General features: G+C 38.3%; 1 protein-coding gene across 7 annotated transcripts in view; it reads left to right on the forward strand.

Annotated features, from left to right (window-relative positions):
• Nucleotides 1-8473, forward strand: part of TBC1D32 (TBC1 domain family member 32) — a 250914-nt gene extending 242441 nt beyond the window's left edge. For 6 of the 7 annotated variants that reach the window (XM_070073655.1, XM_070073654.1, XM_070073652.1 and 3 more), the window contains one exon: nt 7325-8473. In XM_070073655.1, coding sequence (XP_069929756.1) covers nt 7325-7444 — 120 coding nt within the window. In that variant the 3' untranslated portion in view covers nt 7445-8473. The remainder of the gene's footprint in view (nt 1-7324) is intronic. The other variant, XM_070073651.1, reaches the window with a different exon arrangement.
• The last annotated feature ends 5509 nt before the right edge of the window (nt 8474-13982 follow it).

Raw genomic sequence — 13982 nt, forward strand, 5'->3', positions numbered from 1 at the left:
GCCTAACCTCTGTGTACATCAGTTTCCTCATCTATATAATTGAAGGTAAAATAATTCCCATCACATTGGGCTGTTAAAGGATTAAGTGAGATGATATCTGTGTAATATTGTCAGAATGTTATCTGGCACATTCCAAGTTCTTCAAAAACTTGTCAGTTATTGGGTTTCCATATCCCTATTCCACCCCTCTCCTGTTCTTGCTTTTTTGTTAAGAAGCTGTGTAGAGAACACAGCAAAAAAACCCCAGGATTTTCTAAGTCCATAGCTACACTTTGGTCTGCCTGTTTCTCATGTTTTCCTGTGCCCCTGGGATCATAGCATAGTAATACCTGGAACTGACATAACCTTCTCACCTTAATCAAAAGCATTTTCTTAAATTCTTTCTGATCACAACCCACTCCCTCATTAACCTAGTCAAAATTGAAATCATCACATTTGTCAAAATTGTCTTCAGCAGGGTTTAAATCAAGCAATACATACTCTACCCAAATCTATAAAAACCTCAGATACTCTCCAAAGTAACAAACTATCTAGACTTCTCTGACGCTAAGGAATACTTAGGGTTCTTATTAAAATTTAAATCTTTAGTTTCCTTCTCAAACCTACTAAATCTAAATTTGTATAGCAAAGTCATGAATTGTCATGACTGTAGTATAAAATCTCAAGTAGCTTGAAACCTTTCAAAAACAAAAATACTACTTTTGGACCTTGTTTAAGCAAAATACAAAATGCTAACAACAGGGATTTAAAAGCTTTAGGGATACTGAGTTCAAGAAGTTCTAGTTTTACTATGCACCCCAGGAGGTACATACTGGAAGAAACATTGCTTGCAGATTATGTTTCTTCCACTTTAGCCAAGAAGGACCTTGTTTTATTTGATAGGTCAGACAAAACATCCAAAAAGGTCATCTTGTAGAAGGATAAAGAGCAGAACTATGTTCATAAAACACTCTTTTCTCAAGTGCTTCCTATGTGAAATTTGACATTATTGTAACCTTTCTTAAGTGTATGGTAAGTTGTATACCTTTTGTGATGTTTTTATTTTATATCCCCTTAGTTGTTATTAATAAATTTCAAATCTTTCAATTTAGCTCACTCAAAGTGACTTCTATTTAGTCCTTCTTTCACCATATTTTATTGTATAAAGAGCTGTCACAATAAAAATTCATCACCTTGAAAAGACATTAGTAATCAGATATTTGGGAAAGAAAATATTTGATGTATTAAATACCTAAACTTACTTCTGAAATCATAAAACCATGAGTTGCCATGTTAACACATGTGATCTTTTTATGCCTTTTATCTACTTACCAATCTAAAAGTACTTGTCTTTTATTTAAATCTGAAGCTTACAGAGCTTGCAGTAGTTGAGAAAATACTTCTACTAGAAATTAACTCCTGCAGTATTTTTGAAAATTTCAATTGATATAAAGAGCTTTTGAAAGTGCAGATATAGCTTGATTTTTTAAATAAGCACACTCATGAGAACTTGCAAGAAAAGACTAATATCTTAATATTTTAGATTAATTGTTCTCTTCTATTGTAAATAAGAGATTGAGAAAAGAATGTAGTCAATAATACTCTGTCCATGCTTTATATCATATGTCTGTAATGTGATTAAGTAAATGCAGCCCAGGCATTTCAAAGATTATCTGTTAACAATATGTTCACATTATTATTGCAGCCACCATTAATACTTGAGTACTTATTATATGCCAGGGAGTGGGTAGTGGCTTCACAGGAATTTCCCATTCACTAATTGATTTATTTGCCTATTTAGTATGCAACTATCATGTCCCAGTTGCTGTTGTAATCACAAGACTTCATATTCCTGTGCACATTGATGTTATATACTACTGGGAGATAAGTAATAAGTGCACAAATTAATAACATTTCAGATATTATAGCCTTTGTAAAGACATCAAACATGGTTATAGAGTCACAGATATATTCAGATAAACAGGCCACAGAAGGCCACACTTAAGTGGATAAGCAGAGACCTGATTGAATCAACAGCAAAAAAAGCTATGCAAAGACTTATGGCAGGGGCCAGGTGTTTGGTAGATAATATTTGGAACACCCATGTCCTGTAATGGAGTGCCTAGTTCAACTCCTGGCTTCTCCACTTTGATTCTAACTTCCTGCAAATGTGCACCCTGGGAGGCAGTAGGTGAATGGCTCACTGTTTGCTTTGTTCTACAGAAGCTCTTTCATTTGATGAAATAAAATTTGTCCATTTTTGCTATTGTTTCCTGTGCTTTTGGAGTGTGATCCAGAAAAATCCTTGCCTTTTCCAATGTAATGAAAGGTTTCTTTTTTGACAGGCAGAGTGGACAGTGAGAGAGAGAGAAACAGAGAGAAAGGTCTTCCTTTTGCCTTTGGCTCACCCTCCAATGGCTGGTGCATCGCATTGATCCAAAGCCAGGAGCCAGGTTCTTCTCCTGGTCTCCCATGCGGGTACAGGGCCCAAGGACTTGGGCCATCCTCCACTGTACTCCCGGGCCATAGCAGAGAGCTAACCTGGAAGAGGGGCAACCGGGACAGAATCCGGTGCCCTGACCGGGACTAGAACCCAGTGTGCCGGCACCGCAGACGGAGGATTAGCCTATTGAGCTGCGGCGCCGACCATGAAATGGTTTTCTTGTTTTATTCCAGTAGGTTCAAAGTTTCAGATCAACATTTAGAATTTTAATCCCTTTTCAGTTGATTTTTGTACATTTGAGATAGAAGTCTAGTTTCAGTCTTCTGTATGTGGATATTCAATTTTTCAATCTCCATTTATTGAAAATAACTATCCTCTTTCCAATGCATGTCCATAGGACCTTTATCAAAAATCAGTTGTCTGTATGTATATGTATTTGCTTTTAGATTCCCTATTCTGTTCCTCTGGTCTGTGGATCTGTTTTGGTGAAAGTTCTGCACTGTTGATATAAGATAAGAAAGTGTTCTTGCCTTTTGTAATTAATATGCCTGCCTACTTAAAAAATAGGGACATTCATATTTTTATAATAAGTCCAATAAACTTACCTCTATAAATTAAATGAACATAGAGCAGTATTCTGAGCAAATGGTCTGTTACAACTTGAATGTTAAACTGGTAATCTGAGTGGTCATAATGGCAAGAAATAGCAATCCACTGAAAATGCCATTAGGGAACTTTTATAAGATGAAAAATATCTACATTAAAGACAGAAAATAAAACTCAGATATTTTGAATTTTTATTCAGAGCTAAAATTGCTTGCAAATTTTAAATAATGAAATATATAATTTAATCTTTTAAATGCATATTAAAATTTTTCTCATGTGAAATAAGAACTTAGCTTCATTTGCCATTTTTATTAGTTTCTTCTTGCTAGTGTGGTTTTCTTGGGATTTTTTTCCCCTTAACTTTAAAATTTATACCTAAAATGGAAGTTGATTTCAGAAAACATATCCTGAAAAACATAGCTATGGCTTTCCCTAGGTAGTTTTATGGAAGAATAATTAAAATATATTAAGTTGATTTTGCTTATTTTTTGCCCAGTAAAGAATCATTGGCTCTATTGTTTAAGTGTTGTCATCTCCTGTTGTAATTCACATTTTATGAAGGATAGCATTTCTTTAAAATAATGAATATGTATAGAAACAATTCTTTCTTTACTGAATCTTTATTCTCTGGTTAGAATAATACACCATTGTAATTTCTCTCCAACTTAGATTTAGTTTTAGTGATGAGTTGATAAAAGCCAAATCACGTATAATTTGAATGAAGAGAAGGGATACACTTGTAAAAGTTTCATTATTATAACAATAACTGGTTGAAGTAAATTCTTATAAATTTTAAATATTAATTTAAATATTAGTATTGGTCTTACAAAGATTCAAACTTGTCCTCAGAGAAAAAAGTAAGGTGTTTTTTAATAAGACAGAAATTTACAAAGATCAGTATTCTACTATACATGAGATGAACATCTTTCCTTTGAATCAGCAACTTAACACATAAAGCTGGAGATATGACGTATACCTCAGCAGTTAACATTTTAGGACAGGGCCTTGGTCTCATTCACCTTTGTGTCCTCAGTACATAACCGCAGACCTGGCTGGCGCTGTGGCTCACTAGGCTAATCGTCTGCCTGCGGCACCAGCAAACCAGGTTCTAGTCCCAATTGGGGCGCCGGTTCTGTCCCAGTTGCTCCTCTTCCAGTCCAGCTCTCTGCTGTGGCCCAGGAGGGCACTGGAGGATGGCCCAAGTCCTTAGGCCCTGCACCCGCATGGGAGACCAGGAGGAAGCACCTGGTTCCTGGCTTCTGATCAGTGCAGAATGCCAGCCGTAGAGGCCATTTTGGGGAGTGACCCAATGGAAGGAAGACCTTTCTCTCTCTTTCTCACTAACTCTGCCTGTCAATAATAAATAAATAAATAACCGCGGACCTTACATATATGAAGAGAATGAGTGAAGTGAAAGAATAGAAGAAATAATGTCGGACTTCCTTTAAAAATAGCATCTAGGCTGGTGCTGCGGCTCTATAGGCTAATCCTCCGCCTGTGGCGCCGGCACCCCGGGGTTCTAGTACCAGTTGGGCCGCCGGATTCTGTCCCAGTTGCTCTTCTTCCAGTCCAGCTCTCTGCTGTGGCCCGGGAAGGTAGTGGAGGATGGCCCAGGTGCTTGGGCCTGCACCCGCAGTGGAGACCAGGAGGAAGCACCTGGCTCCTGGCTTCAGATCGGCGCAGTGTGCCAGCCTCAGCGCGCTGGCTGTAGCAGCCACTTGGGGGGTGAACCAACGGAAAAAGGAAGACCTTTCTCTGGTCTCTCTCTCTCTCACTGTCTAACTCTGCCTGTCAAAAAAAAAAGTAGCATCTATATATGAAGTTACAAGCTCCAAAAAATCCATTCTTAGGATCACATGATGTTTTTCTAATTCCCCCACATTGATGTCTGTCCTCTGTAAACTCACTGGCTCTAACACAATATCTAACATATGAAATGCATTATTATTTATTCTCTTGGATGGTTTTTTTATATTGCTAATTTTTACCGTTAAACTATTACATCTTTTTTTTTTTTTTTTTTTTTTTTTTTTTTTTGACAGGCACAGTGGACAGTGAGAGAGAGAAAGAGACAGAGAGAAAGGTCTTCCTTTTTGCCGTTGGTTCACCCTCCAGTGGCTGCCGCGGCCGGCACACTGCAGCCGGTGCGCCGTGCTGATCCGATGGCAGGAGGCAGGTACTTATCCTGGTCTCCCATGGGGTGCAGGGCCCAAGCACTTGGGCCATCCTCCACTGCATTCCCTGGCCATACCAGAGAGCTTGCCTGGAAGAGGAGCAACCGGGACAGAATCCGGCGCCCCGACTGGGACTAGAACCCCGTGTGCAGGCGCCGCAAGGCGGAGGATTAGCCTAGTGAGCCACAGCGCCGGCCAATATCTTCTTAAAAGTATTTAAAAATTTTAGATTAACATGTAATACTTGTACATTTTTATGGATATACATCAACATTTCAACACATACATAGCTTAAACTGACCATACCAGGAAACCAACATTTCCATATTCAGAAAACAACCTTTCCATTTTCCTATCCTTTCTTTGTGTTTATAGCATACCAACCACTCTGTTCTTGTTCTATAGAGATTATTATAGATCATCATGAGCCATAATAACTCCTTGAAAGGTATGAATTTTACAAAATATTTTTAAATTATTTATTAATTTTCATTTTACTTGAAAGGCAGGCACACAGAAATCTTCCATCTGCTGGTTAACTCCCAGAATGTCCACAGTAGCCAGAGCTGGGCTAGGCAAAAACCAGGAGCCCGGAATTTAATCCAGGTCTCCAGTATGGGTAGCAGGGGCACAAGTACTTAAGCTAGCATCTATTGCCTACCATTGGCCATTACCAAGAAGCTAGAGCAGAAGCAGAGGACAAGGGGCCGGCTATGAGGGAATAGGTTAAGCCTCTGCATGTGGAGCCAGCATCCCATATAGGTGCTCGTTCGAGTCCCAGCTACTCCACTTCTGATACAGCTCCCTGCCAAAGCCTGGGAAGGCAATAGAAGATGGCCCCTGAACCCACAATGGAGATCTGGAAGAAGCTCCAGGCTCCTGGCTTCAGATCAGCCCAGCTCCAGCCGTTGTGGCTATTTGGGGAGTGAACCAGAGTATGAAAGACCTCTCTTTCTATCTCTCCCTCTCTCTCCCTCTCTGTAATTCTGCCCCTCAAATAAGTAAATAAAAATTAAAAAAAAAAAAAAGTAGAGGAGCTGAAACTTGAGCCAGACACTACAACATGAGATGCAGGTGTCCAAGCGGTCTCCTAATCTACTACGCCAAATGCCCATCCTCAAAATTTTTATAACTTCCAAAATTCTGACACAAAATAAAATTACATTGAGTCAAAGATGACTTTTATAGATTTTTTTTTCTTTTACCTTAAAGATAGGTACTTCATAGATATGTATTAGGAGGTACTTAAAGAATAGTAAATAAAATTCCCTGAAAGACTCTAAAATTATAATGGATGTTCCTACTGTTTATTCTTTAGTACTTCATTTAGGACAATAATCATTAAATTCCAAATTAGTATAGTTATGCATGCTACTAACATTATGAATTGTAGACTATTGGAGGTTTTATGAACAATACCTCTAAGACAAGCATTTTTTACAATATTATATTATCCTTAGGTAAGCAAGCATTAGAATTTTACTGACTGCAATTTTGGACAGTTTATAATTGAAACTATTATATATAAAAATCAGTAAGATTTCATTAGTATTACCTAAGAGTTTATATCTTATTAGCCATGAGGAATTTTTGGTTTTGAAAATAGACAACTTTGTTTCATGGGGATATTGTTCCCTCCTGCTATACACAAAAACAGCCCCCTAAATAAAAAAACAGCTACACATTTGCTAGCAAACATGAGCTTTTCCCTCTGCTCCTCACCCCTGGCTTATAGCTGAAAATAAGTGGTACATCAGCTATTTAAAATTCTTTAACTTAGGGGCCAGTGTTGTGGTAGAGCACAGCCATATGGGAACTGATTTGTGTCCAGTTCCCTCACTTCAAATCCAGCTTCCTGCTAATGGCCTGGGAAAAGCAGCAGGAGATGGCCCAAGTTTTTGTGCCCTTTCTCCCCACGTAGAAGACCCAGAAGAAGCTCCTGGCTTTGCCATTGTGGCCATCTGGGGGTGAAACAGTGGATGGAAGATCTCTCTCTGTCACTGTTGCTCGTACTCTCTCTGTAACTCTTCCAAATAAATAAATATTTTTGTAACAAAATTCTTTAACTTGGAATTGTATGTGTTTACCCAAGTAATGAACTTCCCCTTATGTTTTGCGGCAGGAAGAAGCACTACATGGTTTTCGAGTGAGTGATTATTTTGAATATATGGAAGCTTTGGAACAAAACTACCGGCCAGTGTTGCTGAGAGAAATGCGGAACATTCGAGTGCTGAGCGTGTAGATCATGATTAACGCAGTTAATTTTATGTTTGATTTACTTTTAAAGGAAACTAGAGAACTTGGTTGTTTTCTGTGTCTAGAACAGCGTATTTATTTTTATACAGATAAATCAATACTGAGATATTTTAAATTTAGTAACTCAATTTGTGACAAATTCACTTTTGTAAGTTTTATTGTGTTGTAAGATTATTTAGATCTAGTTTATTGGTAGTTCTTATTTATGTATAGGAGTTAGTCCCCATCTACAACTACTTCTTTACCAGATGATTAAAATATTTTTCCCAGTGAGTTTGGAAAGTAGCAGCTATATTGTAAATGACTGGCCAGAGAGAATCCATAGACACAAGGGAGAACATTTGTTTTCTCTTGCTTGTTCTAGCTGCACATCCAAAAGAAAATAGACAAAACCCTAACTGCTTGTTTTACATATGAAGGAGCAAATGGTATTTGTCATGGCAAGTAGCAGAAAAACTACTTTCCTGAAACATAATTGTTTTTTTAGGAGTTGCTTTTGATACCTATATCAATTTATATTTTTTCATATGAAATGTAGTCTTTACATGCTTCATTTAAGAGATAAATTGGTTAGTTCCTATTGATAAGCATTCTGTTCTTAGTTGTTATGCATTTTCCTTTGTGATAGATTTGATTTGTACTGAACTTGAAAACATTAAGAATGGATTTCTAAATTATTTTAAATGAGTAACACTGTTTCATTTTATTTAAATAGAAGTTTCTGTGCCAGTAACATTACTATAATACATGAAAGTCTATTTTATTATATCACAATGTCACATTGAATATAAGAAAGAAAATTACAAATATATTAAATTATTTTTTTCAATCTTCAACTAATTTTAACTTTTTTTTTTTAAATTGTAGAGGCTGTTCAATGTTCTTGACTTGTATTTGAATGTAGATTGTATATCTCTTGTCCAAAATACTTGTGACCAGAAGAGTTTCAAATCTGGGATTTGTTAACAATTTGAGAATTTTTGCATATAATAAAAAAATGCATTGGTGATAGTCACCAAGTTTAGACATGAAATTCATTTATGGTTTTATGGCTACATTATAAACATATCCTGAAGAAAATATTGTATTTTTAGTGAACTTATGTTTTGACTATAACTTGTCACCCCAAGTCAGGTACAGATTTTTCCACTCATGGCATCATGTTGTTGCACAAAAAGGTTTATATTTTGGAGAGTTTTGGATTAGGGATATTCAATCAGTATATACCAAATATTAAAACCACTTACAAGCTAGCATGCTGTTTTCCTTTTATAACCAAAATTGGAAAACCTACAAATTTAATTTTCCTTTTTGCATGATAAAATAATTTGTACTGTACACTTTTTAATTTTGTGATATTTAGGTTATTGCAATATCCACCATCCAAAATTGAGGTTGGGTTCTAGTCCCGGTAGGGCCGCCGGATTCTGTCCTGGTTGCTCCTCTTCCAGGCCAGCTCTCTGCTGTGGCCCGGGAGTGCAGTGGAGGATGGCCCAAGTGCTTGGGCCCTGCACCCCATGGGAGACCAGGAGAAGCACCTGGCTCCTGCCTTCAGATCAGCGCAGCGCGCTGGCCGCAACGGCCATTGGAGGGTGAACCAACGGCAAAGGAAGACCTTTCTCTCTGTCTCTCTCTCTCACTGTCCACTCTGCCTGTCAAAAAAAAAATATTAAGGTTTCTGCTGTAAATACCTGTAACGGGTTGTCCAGTGATGTTCCTAAAGAACATTGTAAAGTTTTAAAATGTACATTGAATTAGCTAATTTGTCATATTGCACACTTTTTTAGCTCTGATTGATGTGAGATAAACTAGAGTCCTAGATGACCCAGAGCATTAAGCTTTGTCTACTATGAAACTGCATTTTAAAAATCTTCCACAGAATATGTAATACATGTTTACAGTTGCATTTCTTTCCATTCTCTTCCTGAGTTATTTCATTAACCCAAGAAACTTGTACTTTTATTTCTTTTCAAAAACTATCGCACAGTAATCTAAAATACAAATGGACAAGAAAAAAGTATAATTTAATGTTATGATTTTGATTGGAAACTGAGGTAAGATCTAGATTATAAAAATCACATTTTGATAAAAAGTGATTTCATTTAGCTGGAGCTGGAAGGCTTTCATTTTCTTTTGAAAAATAAGAAATATCATATGAACAATGAACTGGCAACTTGTGTCATTGGAGAAAATGTAAAATATAGTAGATAGCCTAGCTGCCATTATGAGGTTTTTTTTTAAGATTTATTTATAGGCTGGCGCTGTGGCTCACTAGGCTAATCCTCCACCTTGTGGCGCCAGCACACCGGGTTCTAGTCCCGGTCGGGGCACCGGATTTTGTCCCGGTTGCCCCTCTTCCAGGCCAGCTCTCTGCTGTGGCCCGGGAGTGCAGTGGAGGATGGCCCAAGTGCTTGGGCCCTGCACCCCATGGGAGACCAGGAAAAGCACCTGGCTCCTGCCATTGGATCAGCATGGTGCGCGGGCCGCAGTGCGGCAGCCACGGCGGCCATTGGAGGGTGAACCAATGGCAAATGGAAGACCTTTCTCTCTGTCTCTCTCTCTCACTGTCTACTCTGCCTGTCAAAAAAAAAAAAAAAAAAGATTTATTTTTATATTTGAAAGAGAGAGACAATGACACCTTCCAGCATTCACTGAGTCTCTCCCCAAATGACCACAGCTGCCAGACTCTTAGGAGTTATGAGAAAGAAGGTGGGGAGATGGGGGGTATCTTTCATTTGCTAATTTCTCTCCTCAAATGGTGGCAACTACCAGACTTAAAATTATTATTGTACTTCCGTTTATTTTAAGAGTATCTTTCAGGGGCTGGCATTTGGCACAGTAGTTAAGCCACTATTTGGAACAACCACATCCCATATAAGATTGCTTTAAGTTTCAGTACCGGTTACACTCCAGATTCCAGCTTCCTGTTAATGCATACCCTGAGAGGCAACATGAGATAGTTCCCTTGGTTGTAGCCCTGCCACCCACATGAGAGACCTGGATGGAATTTCCAATTCCACCTTCAGCCTAACTCAGGCCACTAAAGATATTTAGGGAGGGAAGCAGAGGATAAGATTTGCCTGTTTTTCTCTCAATTAAAAGGAAAGGAAGAAAAGAGTATCCTTTTAAAAAAGTATACTTGTCTTGCCCTTTGCTATTGTGTAAAGTCTCAGTCCTTAAAGCATATTTTTTTCTGATTTGTGAAGTTGTATCTCATCTATTGTTAAAGATTCACTTTTATTAAATTATATGTTTTGATGCAATGTGAACACATTTGTGGAAAACTTAAGTACTCACATAAAAATCTTTGAACATTTGCTTTCAAAATTTTATGTTTGCTGTTATACCTCCTTATGACTTACAGGTATCTAAAGTTTCTGTGAAGATGAAATAAGTCTCAAGAATTCATCCAAACCTCGTAACAAGGTTCTGCCTAAATTTATAATTGGTAAACAACGGTATGATGTACTTTGACTTTCCTGTTTGCAAAGGTTAAAGAAATTTATTTGCTCATTCATTACACAGACGTATTTTAAGGGCTACACGTATTAGTATAACAGAATATTTTTAATATTCAAGAAAAATGAGATTCAATATCTCTCAAAGAGTCTATAGTTTTCTTGGGAAATGAATAATTTAAAACTGGAAGTACAGTGATAAATAAGTAAGAGTTTATCTCCAGATTTGGTTTTTTTCATGGAAGCAAAGAGTGAGACAAAAATATGATTGGATTAGAGTTATTTATTTGAAAGACAGAGTTACACAGAAAGGTAGAGACACAGAGCGAGGTCTTCCATCCCTGGTTCAATCCCCAGATGGTCGCAATGGCTGCTGCGCCAATCCGAAGCCAGGAGCCAGGAGATTCTTCCAGGTCTCCCACGTGGGTGCAGGGCCATCTTCTACTGCTTTTCCAGGCTGTAGCAGAGAGCTGAATCAGAAGAGGAGCAGCTGGGACTAGAAACAGCACCCATATAGGATGCCAGCGCTTCAGACCAGAGCTTTAACCCACTGCACCACAGTGCTGGCCCCCATGAGATGAATTTAGCAAAGTTGTATCTCTTTCTCCATCAATTTTCACTGTGCAAAGTGTAGGTAATGAATTGTGGTTAACCAGGATTTTGGTTTAACCAAAAGAATACTAATGTGATTTTACATGTTCAGGAAAGTGACCTACTCTGTGGCTCACTAGGCTAATCCTCCGTCTGTGGTGCCAGCACCCCAGGTTCTGGTTCCGCTTGGGGTGCCGGATTCTGTCCTGGTTGTTCCTCTTCCAGTCCAGCTCTCTGCTGTGGCCCAGGAAGGCAGTGGAGGATGGCCCAAGTGCTTGGGCCCTGCACCCGCATGGGAGACCAGGAGGAAGCACCTCGCTCCTGGCTTCACATCGGTGCAGCACACGGGCCTTAGAGGCCATTTGGGGGGTGATCCAATGGAAGGAAGACCTCTCTCTCTCTCTCTCTCTCCCCCCTCTCCCTCTCTCTCTCTCATTGTCTAACTCTGCCTGTCAAAAAAAAAAAAAAGTTCAGGAAAGTTGGATTTAAAAGATGTTTATTTTGGTGCAAAGCAATTTTGAAAGCCATGCTGTAGTTTTGTGGTTTGTTGTGTTGTTTTAAAGGTTTATTTATTTATTTGAAAGGCAGAGTTACAGAGAGGCAGAGAGAGAGAGGTCTTCCGTCCACTGTTGCACTCCCCAAATGGCCACAATGGCCGGAGCTGGGCCGATCCAAAGCCAGGAGCCTGGAGCTTATTCTGGGTCTCCCATGTGTGTGCAGGGGCCCAAGGACTTGGGCTATCTTCCTCTGCTTTCCTAGGTACATTAGCAGGGAGCTGGATCAGAAGTGGAGCAGCTGGGACTCCAGCTGGCTCCAGTGGGTGCCCATATGAGATGCTGGCACTGCAAGCAGAAGCTTTATCCACTATGCCACAGCACCGGCCCCACCATGGACATTTTGAAGACGTTTCGTGTTGAATAAGCAAGTTGCAAAATTGTTGATAGTATATGAATACTATACTATATCATAGTATATATATATATATATATATATATATATATATATATACATACTATACTAAATCATACTATATGCATAATATACTATACTCTATAATACTGAGACAGTGGTATTTAAGCTAGTTCAGAAGGGAAGTGGACACAAGAAGATGAATTGTTGATAGGATTAGTTGGTTGTATATTCTTCTGTATTGAAGAATTGTTAGATTTGGAGTACTCAAGTGGAGAAGGTGAAAACAACAATTAGACCTGACAATGGTTGAGTGAAGTGCTTAAAATTGAGATGTTAGAAGGTAGTGACCATGGAAATGAATATCCTAGAGGAGAGCAAAGGATGAGATTACTGAAGAAATGAAAGTTTAAGGAGCCAGTGTTCCAGAATTTCGTAACGATCATCTATCTGGATATTGAAGTTGCCAAATATTGCCAAGGAATTAATTGTTTTGGATTAAAGTGAACCAAAAACTAAAATCCGTCAAGAATTAGTACCAAAAAAATCAAAACTTATCAAGAAGAAATCCAAGATGTGAAAATAAATGGAATTCAAAGGCAATGGTACACATCATTATTTTAACATAATATCTAAATTATAAGTAAAAATATACATAATTTTGATTCCTTTGCTTGGGCAAACATTTTTTATGCTCAAAAGGCACAAACCATAAAAGGAAAAATTGATACATTTTTATAGACTTCTTGTCCACTCTTTGTTTCCAAACTTTTAGGAACTCCTGGCCCTGTATGTTGAGTCATTTGATAGTTTCCTTTAAATCTCCAGCACTGTCTTTTAAGTTTTTTTTTTTGTTTGTTTGTTTTTTTTTTTTTTTTTTTGGTCTGACTGAAGGATTGCCAAAGTTTTGTCTTCTAGCTCAGATGTTCTGCCTCACAAGGTCTGTTAAGGCTTTCTTCCACACTTTTTATTTGATGTATCAAATTCATCATTTTGATTTATCGTTAAAATCTTAATTTCATGGGAACATTTTTCATTCATGTCATGTATGGTTTTCTTTAGTTTTGGATTTGCATCTGGTTGCTTTTGAGTAATCCCATGGTTAATCTTTTGAATTCCATTTCCGGCATTTCATCAATCTCTTCATCTTTACATTCTAATACTCTAATGTTGTTGTATTCCTTTGGAGTGTCATGATGTCTTCATTGTTCTTGTTTCTTGAATTTTGGCATTTGTTATTGGCATTTGTGGCATTACTTGTTGGTAGTTTCTTCTGATGGCTTTCATCTCTGTCACTTAGTGGAATGTCTGCACTTTCAGTGAATACCAGAAAGTGTGTGCTGGGTGTTTTGTTTGCTCCAGGGTGGGACAAGAACCCAGAGTAACACTCAAGTTGGGCATGGTAGATCTCTTCTTTACAGAAGCCGGCAGGGGTTGGGGGAGAATGGTCACTTCTGTTTGTGTGATCACTCTTGTCACCTCCTCTCCCCAAAGGTGAGCAATGCCTGGATGTTAGCCCCCAGTGGATGCAGCACCCATGTACTCTGCCATATAAATGACACAAAT

The sequence above is a fragment of the Oryctolagus cuniculus genome, chromosome 5 (assembly GCF_964237555.1).
Source record: "Oryctolagus cuniculus chromosome 5, mOryCun1.1, whole genome shotgun sequence".
NCBI lineage: Eukaryota > Metazoa > Chordata > Mammalia > Lagomorpha > Leporidae > Oryctolagus > Oryctolagus cuniculus.